We start from the raw sequence: 15504 nt of genomic DNA, 5'->3' as shown, positions 1-15504 counted from the left end.
AGTATCATCACAACTTTCTTAGCACTTTATCTTTTTCATTCATTCTTGTCAAGATTTTTTCCCCCTATTATTATTGCCCTATTTTATTTTTGAGGGGTTGTGTGGAAATGAATAGCACTTAGATATCTCCCAAAATGAAGTAAATAATTTGTATGTTTAGAAAGCCTCTTTACAGAAGATCCATTTGCAGATTTTTTTTGAGCAATCCATGTATTATATGTTTTATTCATGGAACTAGTTTTTATACCTGCGTTTGTTTCCCCTGTTTCCTCATCAGTTCAATGGCTGACTGTACAGTCAAGCAAGTGTAGTAGAGAAGATAGATGTTATTGTTGTTCAGCTGTATGGTAGAAAATGCACGGACAGGCACAATAGAATAAACAGCAATGGTCAGGAGAAACATAAATGACAATAGCTTGAAGGCATAGTCAAGAAGACTCAGACACAAGGACTGCTTCTCCTGATACATAAGCAGAGAAGTGTTGAAAGAAGAGGAAACAGTTGACTAATACCAAAACTGCCTGTTCCTTAGCTCCAGATGCTCTGCTCACTGCCTTCTGCATTCTGCTGAATGTTTCTATTTGTGTAGTCCTAATCACCCCAAGGGTTATAAGAAGATATTAAGGAAAATAAAAAGTGGTTCAGATGGCAAAATTTAATTTAATCTTCCTTTTTGTCTTATCCATTGTCCTTCAAATTCCTCTTCCAGAGTAAGAGGTGGCCATCTCAGCACAGAGGATATTTAATACTAGATGAGTGCATACACTAGAAAAGAGCTTTCCTGATGGGAAAAAGCTGAGAAGAATGAGAATTAATATGAGTTTTTAACCATGCATCAAAATCCAGTACTGCAAGTTGTACTTAGGTGACCATTTTCATACCTAAGGGTTAGAAACGTACTGCTCTTTTTTTCCCTTCTCTCCCTGGTATCAATACAGGCTGGGGGATGAAGGGATTGAGAGCAGCCCTGACCAGAAGGACTTGGTGGGACTCAGCACAGGAAAGACATGGACCTGTTGGAGCAGGTCCAGAGGAGGGCCACAAAAATGATCAGGGGGATAGAACACCTCTCCTGTGAGGACAGGCTGAGTTGGGGTTCTTCAGCCTGGAGAAGAGAAGGCTCCAGGGAGACCTTATTGCAGCCTCTCACTACTTAAAGGGGACTTATGAGAAAGATGGGGACAGACTTTTTAGCAGGGCCTGTAGCAATAGGACAAGGGGTAACGGTTTAAAACAGAGCAGATTCAGACTAGATATAAGGAAGAAATTGTTCACACTGGGGGTGGTGAAACACTGGTACAGGTTACTCAGAGAGGTGGTAGATGCCCCGTCTCTGGAAACATTCAAGATCAGATTGGATGGGGCTTTCAGCAACCTGATCTAGTTGAAGATGTCCCTGCTCACTGCAGAGGGGTTGGACTAGATGACCTTAAAAGGTCCCTTCCAACTCAAAGATTCTATGATTCTCAGAGAAATACAAATGTACCACCCATTAACTACTGGAATTAGGTTCTAATTAATTCTTACATCTTTTGAGCATAATATATATTAATTGTTTATATCTTGATTTCTATTTCCATTCAGTCCTTTAATTCTGTATTCATAAAGCTTTATAATTCGTTATAAAGGAGGGGGATTGTAATACTTAATTTGAACATATTCAGTGGGTAGACTTTGAGTTCCTTCCAAATGCCTTACTGATGCAAATCACGTAATCTGAAGATTCACGGCATAGTCTCAGTTGTGACTTTTAAATTCCATAATCAGGTCTTATATTCCTAACATTACATAGGGAGAAAACAAAATGTGTACATATACACATAAGATTTTATTTTCCCCATAAATTAGAAAAAATGTCAATAAAACTAATGAATTCCTAAAACATAACTCATATCCTCTGAAACTGTATATTCTTATCCTAGGCTGTGTAACTCATACTGTCTAATGCTGTCTGACTGAAAAGTTTGTACTACTCTTCGTATTGTAATGAAATGCTGGTTGATGATTGAATCACTGATGCTTTCGTAGGAAGTCTTAAATTTATACCTTCAAAGCTTCTTTGTTTATAGACATGATAAGATGTTGCAGCACAGTGTATTGTCTTTTTTTGTTGCTTTGTCTTTATGGACTTCAAAGATTAGAGTGCAATCTCTGCCTTAAAAGGCAGATGCTGTTTTTCTGAAGTGTTAAATTGACATTAAATTGCTCTGCTTTGATGAAGACAGAAAGAGATATGTTATAGACGCTCATGCATACACGCATACACTCATACATAGAGTGTAATATGATCTATTGCTGTTAATACCTACAGGAAAACTGGTGGTTTTGTTATTTAGTAGTAAATCAGCTAGACTAGTATCCTCTGTCTCTCAGGGAGGAAGATTTGCAGAGTTGCACCAATTCTGCAAAAATTTGTGAGCTCGGTAGATCAGCTGAAATGTTCTGTGAACATGAAGGTATAGCATACTATGAAGTTTTTTATTTTTAATCTGTACTTTTCCTTCCCTGAGAAGTACAAAATAAATCACACAACACCTATCTCCGAGTTAGTCTCTTTGACTGAAGCTATGTTATTTAATATATAAAATTTATCAGTAAATTAATTGACTGTTAGCTTACCGCTCTAAGTCCTCCTTGTTCTTTTTTTAGGTAGCTGTGGCAAGGCATCTGTGGGCGTTTCCAGTATGGTAATACACAATGTCTTACACCGTGAGTTCTCCCTTTGCCTTTTACCCTAGAGGGAGTACTTTAATATAGTGCTTTAGGTAGGTTGAGCGTATCTGCCAAGTAAAAAAGTGTATTAACCACTATAATTATCTACTTATCTCGACCTCTTTCTACCAGCCAAGTTCTGCAGAGTTCATGACCTTTCCATATCGAGAAATTCTAATGTGGGCAAGAGATGTTTTTGAGCCTAACTGTTCCCCTTTGCATTCGATAAGGATGATGTGTGAGTTTCACTTTAGTGCAAGAGTAAGTCAGCAGCAAACTACCCCATCATATGACCTCTGCGTAGGCCTAAGTTTTCATGCAAAGTTTATCAATCATATTAACTTTTCTGAAGAAAATATTTCTAAAAAAAGAAGAAAAGATTCTGAAGAAAATATTTCTAAAAAAATTTATTATAAAACTTATTATAAATATGTATTTGACAGAAGCTTCTCTTCCTCAGTTTATGAAACAATCATTTCCAAGAGAGAGTTTGACAAAATGATGGACAGAAATGATCTGCCTGAATTTTTGAGAGGCTGTGGGTATTCAACACCTGCTAGTGGAATATAGCATGTGTCCAGCTGGTCTGTCCAGGTAAATGGTCTCTTAAAAGTGCTTTGCAAAATTTCAACTACAAATGCTGCAGGCTTTGGGTTTATTGTTTGTTTGGTTTTTGTCTTGCATGGGTAGAGAAGCCACTGTTCTTAAAAGCATAATCAGGACAAACCCTACCTGATGATGATATTTTTCAGAATGCAGCATTTTATCATTAGACTTGAAATAAAGTACATTTTCTAGAATTCCACTGAGTCTAACAATGCTGGACTATAATCCCATACTACCTTGGAATATACTTAAGAGGGTGCAGAGCAATTTTGTGGCAGGTCTTACTTGCAGATGTCTCCAGGCAAAACATTTATCCCCTTTGTAAAGTCAGTGGTGCTTGCCTTCCAACATCCTTAAACAACTCAGCCCATCAAACTTTTACAAACATTCATAGATAAATCAATGTTTGTAAATAAAATAAGATGTCACAAAGCAAGAATCAAGATACCCTGTACTGTAAATGGGAGGGAGATCATTACCATTTAAAAATAGAAATAAAACTGTAACTGATTAAGCCCTTCAAATAAATCTAGAGTCTCATCTTCCTTCTGGCTTTTTTTCTTTCCAGGGCTGTCAGCAGAGGAACCTGCAATGCTCTGCTCTTAGTGGAGAGCTGCAACAGGAGCTCCTGAGTGAGACTTATGGAGGCATCCTCTTTGGGCTCCTCACAAGTTGAGGTGGGAGATGCCGCTTGGAATTTCTCCTCTAGCACACTTTTGTAGCATGCTTTTGGTTTGTACTGACATATGTAGGTGCTGTGAAACAAAACTGATCTAAACATGAATTTATATTACCTCTGTGTCTTTCTAAGTTTGACAGTCATCACAACTGGGAGATTCTTGTGGACAGTTGATCTTTGGAGGTTACGGTTAATTTTAAGTATCAGGAATTCCAAAGAATGCTTTTAAAGTACACCTTTATTTAGTGATAGAAACACATGTTTAATTGATGCTTTTAATTTGTTAATGACCTAGATGTGGTTTGTTTTATCATAGTTTTTTTTATGCTTTCTTCCAGCCAGCTGTCTGTTCAAGCTGTGTCTTTGATAAGGTGGTCTCTTTGACTGTCTGACCACACATCATCCTTGCACATTATCTGCTTCTCAATGTTGGCTCCTAGTAAATGCAATTAATTTCTCATGGAAAATCATGTATTACATGTCATTTAGGTCACATTCCTCAGACAATGTGAATAAGACCAGGTATTTTTAGTCATTTGCTCAGTCCCCATCACTATGGTAACAGCAGATTTTGTGACTGTGAGACAGATTTCTGTCTTATATCCTAGGTTTGGGAGACTATTGCTACTTTTCACCGTGATCACAGACAGACTAGAAAAGGTTCATGCTTCCTTACTCATTATTTAATTTATTTAGAGTCTCTTAGCTATGAAGTGTTATCAAGGCTTTTTCGTCCATTTGAGGCAGTGTGTGGGCTTCTTATTAATTTCAAATTCAAAACTCCCAAATTATGAACGTGTAAATGATGAATAATTACTGAAACATGGAGATGTGCCTGTGTCTAAAGGGCACCCATAAAATGATTTCTAACATGGAAGCATTTTGAATAAATGGCACTTATCTGTAAAGTGCCCTCTCTTTCTCAGTTTTATAATACAAATGTTATTATTTCTGAAGATAAGTTATTAACAGAATATAACCTTGCTGCATTGCCTGGGAGAGGCACTGCAACTGGTTGAATATTTTGAATTGCTGAATACTGGTTTGATGCAACTGTCTTCTGTGCCTATGGAGAGCATCCCATACCATCAGACAACCTATTTTCAGGAATGGAAAGATAAGGGGGAGGAGGGGTGTATGTGTCTGGGCAGAATGGTGGAAACTTCTATTGATAATTACTATATTGAGCTTTTTTTGGTGAGCATTGCATCCTGTATGGCCATGTGACCAATCCATGGAAGGTTAAAACAAGAAAAGGGATGTTGGCCTTGTGGCTATTTAGTCTGAGCAAAGGGGAAATAAAAGATTAAGATTTTCTCTTGAAAATTTTTCTGTCTCCTTTTACTCTCCCTGTTGTCTTTTTTTTTTTTTTTTAATGAATCTAAACGTTGCTAAAAAACCAGGACATGTGAAAATAAGTGCCCAGATATTAAACGTCCTGTCGCTTTTCCATTTCTATTAATGAAATGATGAGTACTGTCTTTGGCTAATAATAATTTTGGCAGGAAGAGCTTGAAGACTTTTTATTTTACATGTTCTCTTGAGAGCTTTAATTACAGCAGTCATACAGAACTACAAGCATGATTTGTATGGGTTCTCCTTATTGATGTAAAGGTTAGACACTGAAGATAAGAGAGTAAAATTATCAGAATAAAACCAGAATTTTTGTAGCAAAATGCTAATATTCATATTCTATAACAAAGAACTTGCTGTCAAAACAGGAAAGAAGACCATCTGTTACAAAATACCTGCAAAATGTGAATTAGAACTGTTAGGTGTAATAGAAAAAATATGGACTGTATGGAAGGCTAGAAGACATACTGTTTTGAGTCTCTGTGTTTATACAAGCAAAGCTAATACAATAATTTTACCAAATGAGACTATAGTAATGATGCTGTCGGGAACTAAAGAAGGCATTAGTCCCTGGAGTGGACTTACGGGTGCCAAATGGAGGCTTATACATGTTTTTCTAAACATGTTTGTGATTTCCTTTTGAAATCTGCTTTTTAACTTCTGGGGAACAAAGTGAGCTTCCTTTAGGTCAAATGAATTTAACCACAGATGATACTCTAGATGTATCTATACACATCTTGCTCCCCACAGTGTAAGGGGAAATAAGTGACTGTATTACCAGCTAACACATTGCTCACCGAGGAGTTAGGAACTGACTAGAAGTAATTGAATGGTTTTCCATCAGTAGTGAGGTTTAGCTGCTGGTTTCAAGAAAAAGCCAAGTGAAATTAAGGTCATAGCACAGCGATTTTTAGATTTCATACACAAGTAATGATGCTATTTCCTCATATTTCAAGCCAATTTGTGCTGCTGCTTCATTCTGCTAGTGAAAAGCAGAATGCATGCACTGTGCAGTCAGGAGAAAACCTAAGAGCAACACTGCTGTACTTTCTTTGAATAAAACAGAGGTAATGAACCAGTCATTGTGGCCATATGCTTTGAAGCATCCATTGAAATTATACCTAATTGTTATGAAAAATATGTCGTTAAATATTTTTCAGAAAGCAATGTTGTAGCCTATGTTTAAATACACTTTTATTCTCTGATTGATTCAAAGTGCTACATGTTCTATTCAGTTAAATATTTACATTGAGTTCAGAGAACTATGCATGCCTGTGTAGGTTAGATACTGGGATTGCTAGTTATTTTGCTTCTAGATTTGCTGAAAAGTCCAGCAGTACTATCTTGTTATTTAATGTATTCTGTAGTCACTGGAATTACTACCGTTAACGCTGGTTAAGACTGGGTTGGGTAAATAGTTGTGAGCTGATCCTGATATCTGTTGTTAAGGCAAACTGTTCACAGTTGCAGCATCCTCATAACTGGAGTATTTTCAAATAAAATGTAAACACAGTAAGGATTTTCTCTGCAGTTGGCCCTTCTGAGCTGCCTCTGCTAAAAGCCAAATTTTTCTGTCTTCATATTTGTGATCTTGATAACTAGTCTTGTATTTATACAAAAAATCCAATGTTTAGGCTATGGATAATCTTCAGCATTCTCCTGGAGAAACTGGAGGCTCATGGCTTAAGTGTACTCTAAGATGGGTAAAAAACTGGCTGGCTGAGCTCAGAGAGTCGTGGTGAATGGCGTTAAATCCGGCTGGTGGCCGGTCACAAGCGGTGTTCCCCACGGCTCGGTTCTGGGGCCGTTCTTGTTCAATATCTTTATTGATGACCTGGATGAGGGGATCGAGTGCTCCCTCAGTAAGTTTGCAGATGACACCAAGCTGGGTGGGAGTGTTGATCTGCTGGAGGGTAGGAGGGCTCTGCAGAGGGATCTGGACAGGCTGAATCGATGGGCAGAGGCCAACTGCATGAGGTTTAATAAGGCCAAGTGCACTTGGCCAAGGTCCTGCACTTTGGTCACAACAACCCCATGCAACGCTACAGGCTTGGGGAAGAGTAGCTGGAGAGCTGCCCGGCAGGAAAGGACTTGGGGATGCTGATTGACAGCCGGCTGAACATGAGTCAACAGTGTGCCCAGGTGGCCAAGAAGGCCAACAGCATCCTGGCCTTCATCAAAAATGGTGTGGCCAGCAGGAGTAGGGAAGTGATTGTGCCCCTGTACTCGGCACTGGTGAGGCTGCACCTCGAATCCTGTGTTCAGTTGTAGGCCCCGCACTACAAGTAGGACATTGAGGTGCTGGAGCATGTCCAGAGAAGGGCAACAAAGCTGGTGAGGGGTCTAGAGCACAAGTCTTGTGAGGAGCGGCTGAGGGAACTGGGGTTGTTTAGTCTGGAGAAGAGGAGGCTGAGGGGAGACCTCATTGCTCTCTACAACTACCTGAAAGGGGGTTGTGGTTAGGTGGGTATTGGTCTCATCTCCCAAGTAACTAGCAACAGAATGAGAGGAAATGGCCTCAAGTTGTGCCAAGGGAGGTTTAGACTAGATATTAGGAAAAATTTCATTACTGAAAGAGTGGTCAAGCATTGGAACAGGCTGCCCAGGGAGGTGGTGGAATCTCCACTGCTGGAAGTATTAAAAAAATGTATGGACGTGGCTCTTCAGGACATGGTTTAGTGGGCATGGTAGTGTTGGGTTGATGGTTGAACTTGATGATCTTAAAGGTCTTTTCCAACCTTAATGATTCTGTGATTCTCTGTTATGAAACATCACATATTGTACTTGCATTTCAGTCATTGCCTATGAGCCATCTGAATTTTATCAACCTTGCCTCATTGCTGATGGTTCTACATTTGAAGGGAGGTAGTAAACCGTCTCTTCATGTAAGTACAGAAGTGTCCAGAATTTTCCTATAGTTAAATTTTCGTATATTAGTGGAAGGTAGAGTTTTTTACAGGAGCTTTTAGGTTGCAGACTGGTCTGTCTTGATTTGAAACAACAAATGATAGTGCAAAACAATGAACTCTAACAGACATGCCAAAGCAACCTGTCTTCATCAAAGTCAATGTCAATTACCTTGCAAGCTGTAGACTTGTAGGGAGGGGAGATGCAGGAGGTCCCCAGGGAACACTTCCTTGCATGAAGCTACTAGAGGGTAGTAGAGCAGTCCTACGCTGCCCTTGTCACAGCCTGTGGTTGAGAGCTTGACTCATGCTGAACCTTCATCACTTTTCTGTCCCACTGGGCTGTTCCATAACTGGTGCCTGTTACTGGGGCTCTTGGGAAGCTCTCATGTGTTTGGAGGTTCAGCTCAGAAATGGCACTGTCTGACTGAAGCTTTCCCCAATGCACCCTGCAGTTATTTTCTCCCTCAATTCTTCCTTACCGTGGTTCATATTTGTGACATCTTATGCATAAACTGTTAAATATAAGCAACACCTAATAGCAATTTCTGTTGCAGTCATGCCAGAAAAAACTTATTTAAAGAGCAGGACTCTTCTGTATTGAGTACCATGCACATTCTGAAGAAAAATATGCTTCCTGCATCACTGATAGGAAATTGCCTCCTAAAACTGTTTATTTTTCATTGAACAAAATCTTACAGGACAAGCAACAGGAACCTATGAATACTGTAATAGGAAAAAAGGTGTAAGATCTCTCCTGCATCTGGCAGATCACAATACTCAGGAGTTTCTTTCGTTGTACTGTTGTTTAATAATATTCTCCACACCTACGTGGTAATGAGCATTGAGGCAGAGGTAGGCTATCATCATAACCATTTAAGCCAAATATAACATCAAGAAATTTAAGTTCCACCATGGAAGAACTCTACAAGTGACTTAGTGATAATGAATAGATGCATTAATAAAATCTCTTAATAGAGCTATTGCAAAGCTTTGTATTTCCTACATAGTGGTTGCTGGATTAAGGCTAAATGCCTAAATCTGATCTAATCATCCCGTCAGGTCTTAAAGACTGTGGGTCATTCACTAGCAACTGCAGCAAAAAAAAAAAAAAAAAAAAGTATAGTAGTATGTCCCTCTCCTTGACTGCTGATTCTCTCCCAAAAGAATTACAGATTAATATGCGTTTAAAAGGTTAATGAATTCCCACAACATCTGGAATGTTTGTCAACAAGCATGCAAGGATCCCTGTTGGATCCAAATGCTATCTAGTCAATGTTTGTCCACAACCATCCTTTCTAACCTACCACATATATACAAACATAAGCCTGTGCTTCTCTTTTAAGAGCTTAATTTACTTGAGTGTTTTGGTGTTAGCATATCATCAATATGCTTCTCCCAGGGCTGGCAAATCAGAACAGGAAATTCAATTTGGGTTACCCACAAAGCCCAGAGTACCCTAGGCCAGGCACCAACCTTTTTTTTTAACATGATTAAAATATTATTTTTTTTTCACAGTAATAATAGTCCAAAACATCATTTTGGGTTTATTAGGATGTTTTAATAATAACGTTGAAACCTAAACAAAACAAATGACCTACTTAGTTGATGAAGGGAGTTTTTGCAAGTCTGTTCACATTTTGCATCATGTGTAGAATTATTATAAAAACCTACTTTGGAACAACAATGCAAGTATCTGAGAAGTAAATTTTCTCCTTAAAATTCTCCTTTGCTACAATGTCTACAGAATAGTTGACAACAGTTGAACTAGTAGTATGCTGACACTGCTGCCTGTCATCCAGACTGATGCTGTCTTATTTATATTCTCCTGTCTTGCTTCTTCCTGTTATACTAAGCTATAAAATCTTGGACTGGCTTTTGATTTTGTTAGAATCTGGCATTGAGGGTCTTGTTGTGTGCCTAGAGCTCCTGAGCACTGTTCTAATACTAATAGATTGTACAAATAATGGTGTACTGTCAAATCGTCTTTAAAGAAATTTGGGGAATTTTTAAATTTTTAAATTTAAATGATGGAACCTCTCCATACCCATATAGGCAGAGTATAAGTCCTTACATTTGACTAGTTTTCTATGCCAGTTGTGTCTCTCTACCCTCAAATATAGGAAGAATGATACCTATCACAGTGAATCCAGTTGCAGGTTTAGAGTGACACTGCAGTCATGACAGGATTGCAGTACTTACCCATCAGTGTATGGCCAGTGGTGGAACACAGAGCAGTGTGTATGCTGGTCTGACTGCTTCTGGGACCATTGGCTGAAGACTGGGGAGAAAGGACCTTCCCTGGGCCAGCATTTTTCATTGCAAGTGCCTATCACAAATTTGTGGGATGTAACCACCTGACTGAAGCTTAGGATGTTTTTTTCCCTGCTCTCTATAACAACGCAATTTAGGATCACTGCAGTAGAGTGGCTTAATCAAGTTGCCTGTCTTCTCTCATAGCCCTTTGGCCTGTCTCAGGCCCAGAAGGACAATTTCATCAAACTACATCCCTTTCCACCTGGCAGTTGGTGTTTTCATTAGCGTCACTACAGGGAATTTATATTTTTATATAAATACTAGTGGCTCAGTTTGGTAATAGAGTTCATGCAATAATATCAAGTGCAATTCATTCTCTTGATACAATAGCACACACATTTTAAAACCTTTTTAAATGTGCAAATAAATTAGCATGTGTGCCAACCTGAAATGGTTGGCAAATAACCATAATGCTGCTTTGTCTATTTTGCATTTGCAGGTTCTTTATCTAGGAGATTGTCCAAATCACCAACTTGTACACGTAGGCACTCCCCGTTTCATTATTATGGATGAACATGGAAGTATTGCAGCAGTGTGCACCCACTGATTTGTCTCCAGCTCATCCTCATCTGTCGCTAGCCTCAAGTTTTCTCTTTGCTAAGGCTAGATCCTACTAACCTGTTGAAATCTCTGACTGTTGGTGTCTTAGCATCCACATGAAGTAAAAAATAAAGTGACTTCCATTAGGAGAACTCATCAAGTTCGCTTGTGTCTTACTGGCATTAGCTTTTTAAACTTTTTTTGATGTAAAATTTGATTTTAGTTCCTTAATTGGATGAACTGCTCTTGAAGGCCCACAAATACTGATGGAACAGGTTCATAGCCTCTTATGCCTGAATGGCAGTGTAGCTGTTAAAACATCTCAGGATGATATTTGATCTTTTTGCAATTGTGTTGTTAACAGCCATTCTGTTTGTTGTCGTCTGTAGCACAAGTCTTTGCTGCTGCCTAGACAGTCTCCCCCATTTTTGAGCATCTGCTTACTTCTTTCCAAGTTTACTACTTTGCACTTTATTGAATTTTATCTTATTGATTTAGGGCCATTTCTCCGATTTATCAAGATAATTTTGAATTTGACTGCTCTTCTGTAAAGTGCTTTCAATTGCTTCTAGCATGGTGTCACCTACAAGCGTTATAAGTGTCTTCTCTATTCCATTATCTTAGTAGACATTAATGAAAATTTCTAATAGCACTGGACTCAGGACAGGCCTCTCTGAGACCTCACTTTATACTTAATCTCTGTTTTGACAGGGAAGTATTTATCCACCCTTTAAGTAGGATATTTTGCTCCGTAATAAGAAAAAATGAGTCAGCAGAAAATATGATCTTAAAGATTAGGTAGTTATTATGAGATTCACAAATTCTAGCATAGAATAGCAGTATGTGGGAGAGAAATTAAATGTTCACCATTTATCGCTACAAATATGTCTTTTCATGATTTAAGAAGGTTTATTCTCCAATAATACATGAAAAGATTTATCATTGCAGTGTTCTCGTCAGAAAGATATATGTTAGGTTTTGAAAACTCGAAGTACTTGCTGTCTGTGGGAAGATGGACTATATAAATTGACTTAACCATCGCCCCTATTAAAATATATATTATGGTATTTATAATATGCTTTAGTATATACACAGTACAATGCATCTATAGAGGTACGTGGATACCTATGTGTAATACATATAGAATATAAAAAATAAAGTTGAAGAATTGCATAATATACCCAGTGAATGGAAATCACTTGTTAAACAAGAGGAAATGTGAATAATTGCTTCTCCCATACTCCAAGATCTCTTGGCAGGGCAATGAATGTAAAGAGTTTAAACATCTTATTTGGTAACTATGAAGGCAGGATCATTCCAATATCCAGTTAATGTATTAGTTTATGTGTTATGCTAGAGTTTAATCTTTTTTGCGAGTTTTATCCACACTTTAAAAGTACAACAATCTTTCCAGTACTGCTGTGTTGTAGGTAAGTATATATTATTCTCATTTCTTAGATGGAGAAATAAAGAAAATAGTTAAAATTATTTGTCTCTGATCATATACTGAATTGGTGTTAGAAATTTGGCCTGAATTGCTTAAAGTTGTCTTAGAACTGGTTCATAAGCCCGCGGTCATGAAATAGGTGATTTCTAAAGAGCAGTTTATTTTTTTGGCTGTCTGTCATATGTGTCTGCACATACACGCTCATACTTAGTCCTCTCCCCCAGGAACATACTTAAGACACATGTATGCAATTTCAGATAGTTCCTGTTGAGACAGGTACTAGTCGTGAAAAAATGGTCCTTGAATTCTGTCAGTAGCGAATGTGTGCAGGAGACTAAGTATGATGCAAAGGCTTTTAAATAAAAATCAGACTTGCTTTTTCTGATGCAAAATAGTTGTCAAAGTAGAGAAACTGACCAATTTGTTTAACAGAAACCTAAAATCTTAACTTTGCTTCGGGTTTTTTTTCCTGTTGGATTTTGATAACCTGGCACTTTTTAGGCAAATTCCAATCTATCAGTAATAACAACACTTGGCTTTTGTCATGATTACAAATGTAGGAGCACAGGGGCTTTGCCCCATGAAAATTACTTTTCTGATTAACTTTACATTATTGTACAGGATCCTTTTCCAGTTGAAAGCAGTGGCAAAAAAACACTTGTAAAATGGAACAAATGAAATCTACAGCAAAATCATTTTAACTGTAAAATTGGTCTACGCAACATTATATTAAAAAAAGTAGGATTGTTCTATTCTGTCATCTACTTGACACTTCATTTACAATATTTTTTTATTTTTTTCCTTAACAAAAAAGCAAAGCTAGTCTTTGCTTTCTGCTGCTATGTAAATTAGTTGAGTAACAACATTTTGTCATTTAAAATGTCCTGTCACATGTTCCTGTAATTCGTCATTGCATTTAAAGCTCTCTCAGGTTAGATGGCGTAAAATTAATGACATAGATATGCTTCCTTTTTTGAAGAATAGCCCTCTATAAAGCAACTCATCTACCCTTCACACTTTGAAAGCAAAAAAGAATTCTATAGCAAAATCGAATTGTGCAATATCACATCAACCATTTGTGATATCAATAACTGTTGTTGATGTAAAGCATTTCTGTTAAGTTCATGTCCAGACAAATACCTTGAGCTTATAGGTTAAGATTCTGCCCCTTTCACGCCTGGTTTAAAAATTACACACCGACAAAAAATGTATTTAAAGAGCTGTATAGTTATGTGAATTCTATCATTTAGGCATTCTGCCTATCAAGACGTACCAAAACCTTTGTTTCCTTTGGGATGATGATCTTTTTGCATTCTGTTGTTGTAGTAACTCTATATGAAGTAGTATTTCTCAATCTAGTGAGTATTTTTGTTTTCCTCTAAATTATCTTTTGCATTCTGTTCAGTAGAAGGATTAAATACTTGTCTGGCTATCAGCTGTTACATCTGCTCGATCAAAACAAACACAAAACATCCTCTTTAACCATGTAACTCTCCTATAGAATTACCAGTCCTTCTACCAGCACGTGATTTGGTTATCAGTATTTGTGTTTCTCCTAAAGAAAACAGACTTGGTTGTCAGTTTTGATGATGAGTAACTTTTTGATTTTTGTCTTACTTGGCTTGCTGGGATTATATTGGTCTCAGTTCTGCTATTCTATCTGAAATTGAGTTTTAGTGTAGTGTCGCTAATATTGCCTGTCACCCAGCAAGAAGCTATGTTTCTGCACTGGGGACGTCTATCATCGTGACCATCGTTGTTGGAGTTTTCTCCTCTGGTTCATGAATTATTATTTTAATTTCTTTAAGTTGTGCTGAAAGCTGCATACTTGTGGTAATTTCTTTTGAATCCATTGTTTGAAACTGCACCCCTTGCGCTGGATGCCTTTTATATAAAGTTGTGGTAACCATCCAATTTCTTGAAACAAAGTCTCTAGAACATATGTGAAGGATAAGATCCAAGATGTCTCTCTGCTGTAGTTCAGGGACAGCGTCTAATAAATCTCTGTGTGGTAGATGACTGAAGAGGATACCCACCAACAGACTGCATTTTCTTAAAGTAATCAACACTGTCAGCTAAATACTGCACTTATTGTATTTTTGCCACTTTGAAAACTATAAAAAAAGATGGGTTTCTGCATTTCTATATTAATAAATGTTTTCTTTTAAATGGAAAATTAAAACCCCCCACATTAATAATACCTATATCAAGATTTCCTAGTTTCTTTTCCAAGAACATGCAATCACGGTAGTGATGTAGTTTAATACAATGACAGTTAAAATGCCTGTAATTCTTTTATCAGAAAACAGCCAGTCTAAATGATTAAGTCTTAAATAGGTATTTCAAAGTGTATTGTCTTCTAAATATAGAGTCAGGCCCTCACTTGTAGGATTTAATCTAGAGGCCAATGACATCAATAGAAAAACTGATTCAAATTAAGCTCATCACTCCAAATAATTGGGCTTGGCCATAGGTTCAAAGACATATGGGCAACTCATTTAAATATTGGCATAATACTGTCACAATGAGTTAAATATTTGTGTGAAGGTAATTAAATAATGACTTAAGTTGCTTATATCCCTTTTTTAAAACAGTTCATGATATCAGATTAAATCTCTGCAACATTTAAGATGAAAGCTTATGCTAGTATAATAAATACAGTTACTAAATCTGCTTTTGATATTTTGGTTTTTTTCTGGTACTGAAAGGCTATTTGAATGTAACAGAAAGGGTCCAGGTAAAAATCTAAGAATTAAAAAATCAAGATTTTTATTAATGTCTTTATCTTGGAAAAAAAAGGAGCATGTGTTTCACAGCTTTACTTATGGTCCATTCCATTAAATTCTGTAGAAATAATTGCAGTCCCTGGAAAATGCTGATATTTTACAAAGATTTATCAATTTCACCAACATTTCTATTTTGGTGAAAATTGGCAATCTGTTATG

The 15504-nt window shown here is 37.4% G+C and overlaps 1 protein-coding gene across 1 annotated transcript in view; it reads left to right on the top strand.

Annotated features, from left to right (window-relative positions):
- The window catches only part of IQCM (IQ motif containing M), a gene marked incomplete at both ends in the record, with an annotated part of 111313 nt that overhangs the window by 47132 nt on the left and 48677 nt on the right, over positions 1-15504 (top strand). The window contains 2 exon segments of the mRNA XM_081999612.1: positions 2650-2709; positions 3173-3271. Of these exon segments, the coding sequence (XP_081855738.1) occupies positions 2650-2709; positions 3173-3271 (159 nt within the window).

The sequence above is a fragment of the Phaethon aethereus genome (assembly GCF_964289735.1).
Source record: "Phaethon aethereus genome assembly, chromosome: 4".
In the NCBI taxonomy this organism is placed as follows: Eukaryota; Metazoa; Chordata; class Aves; order Phaethontiformes; family Phaethontidae; genus Phaethon; species Phaethon aethereus.
This window is presented reverse-complemented; position numbering and strand designations above follow the sequence as displayed.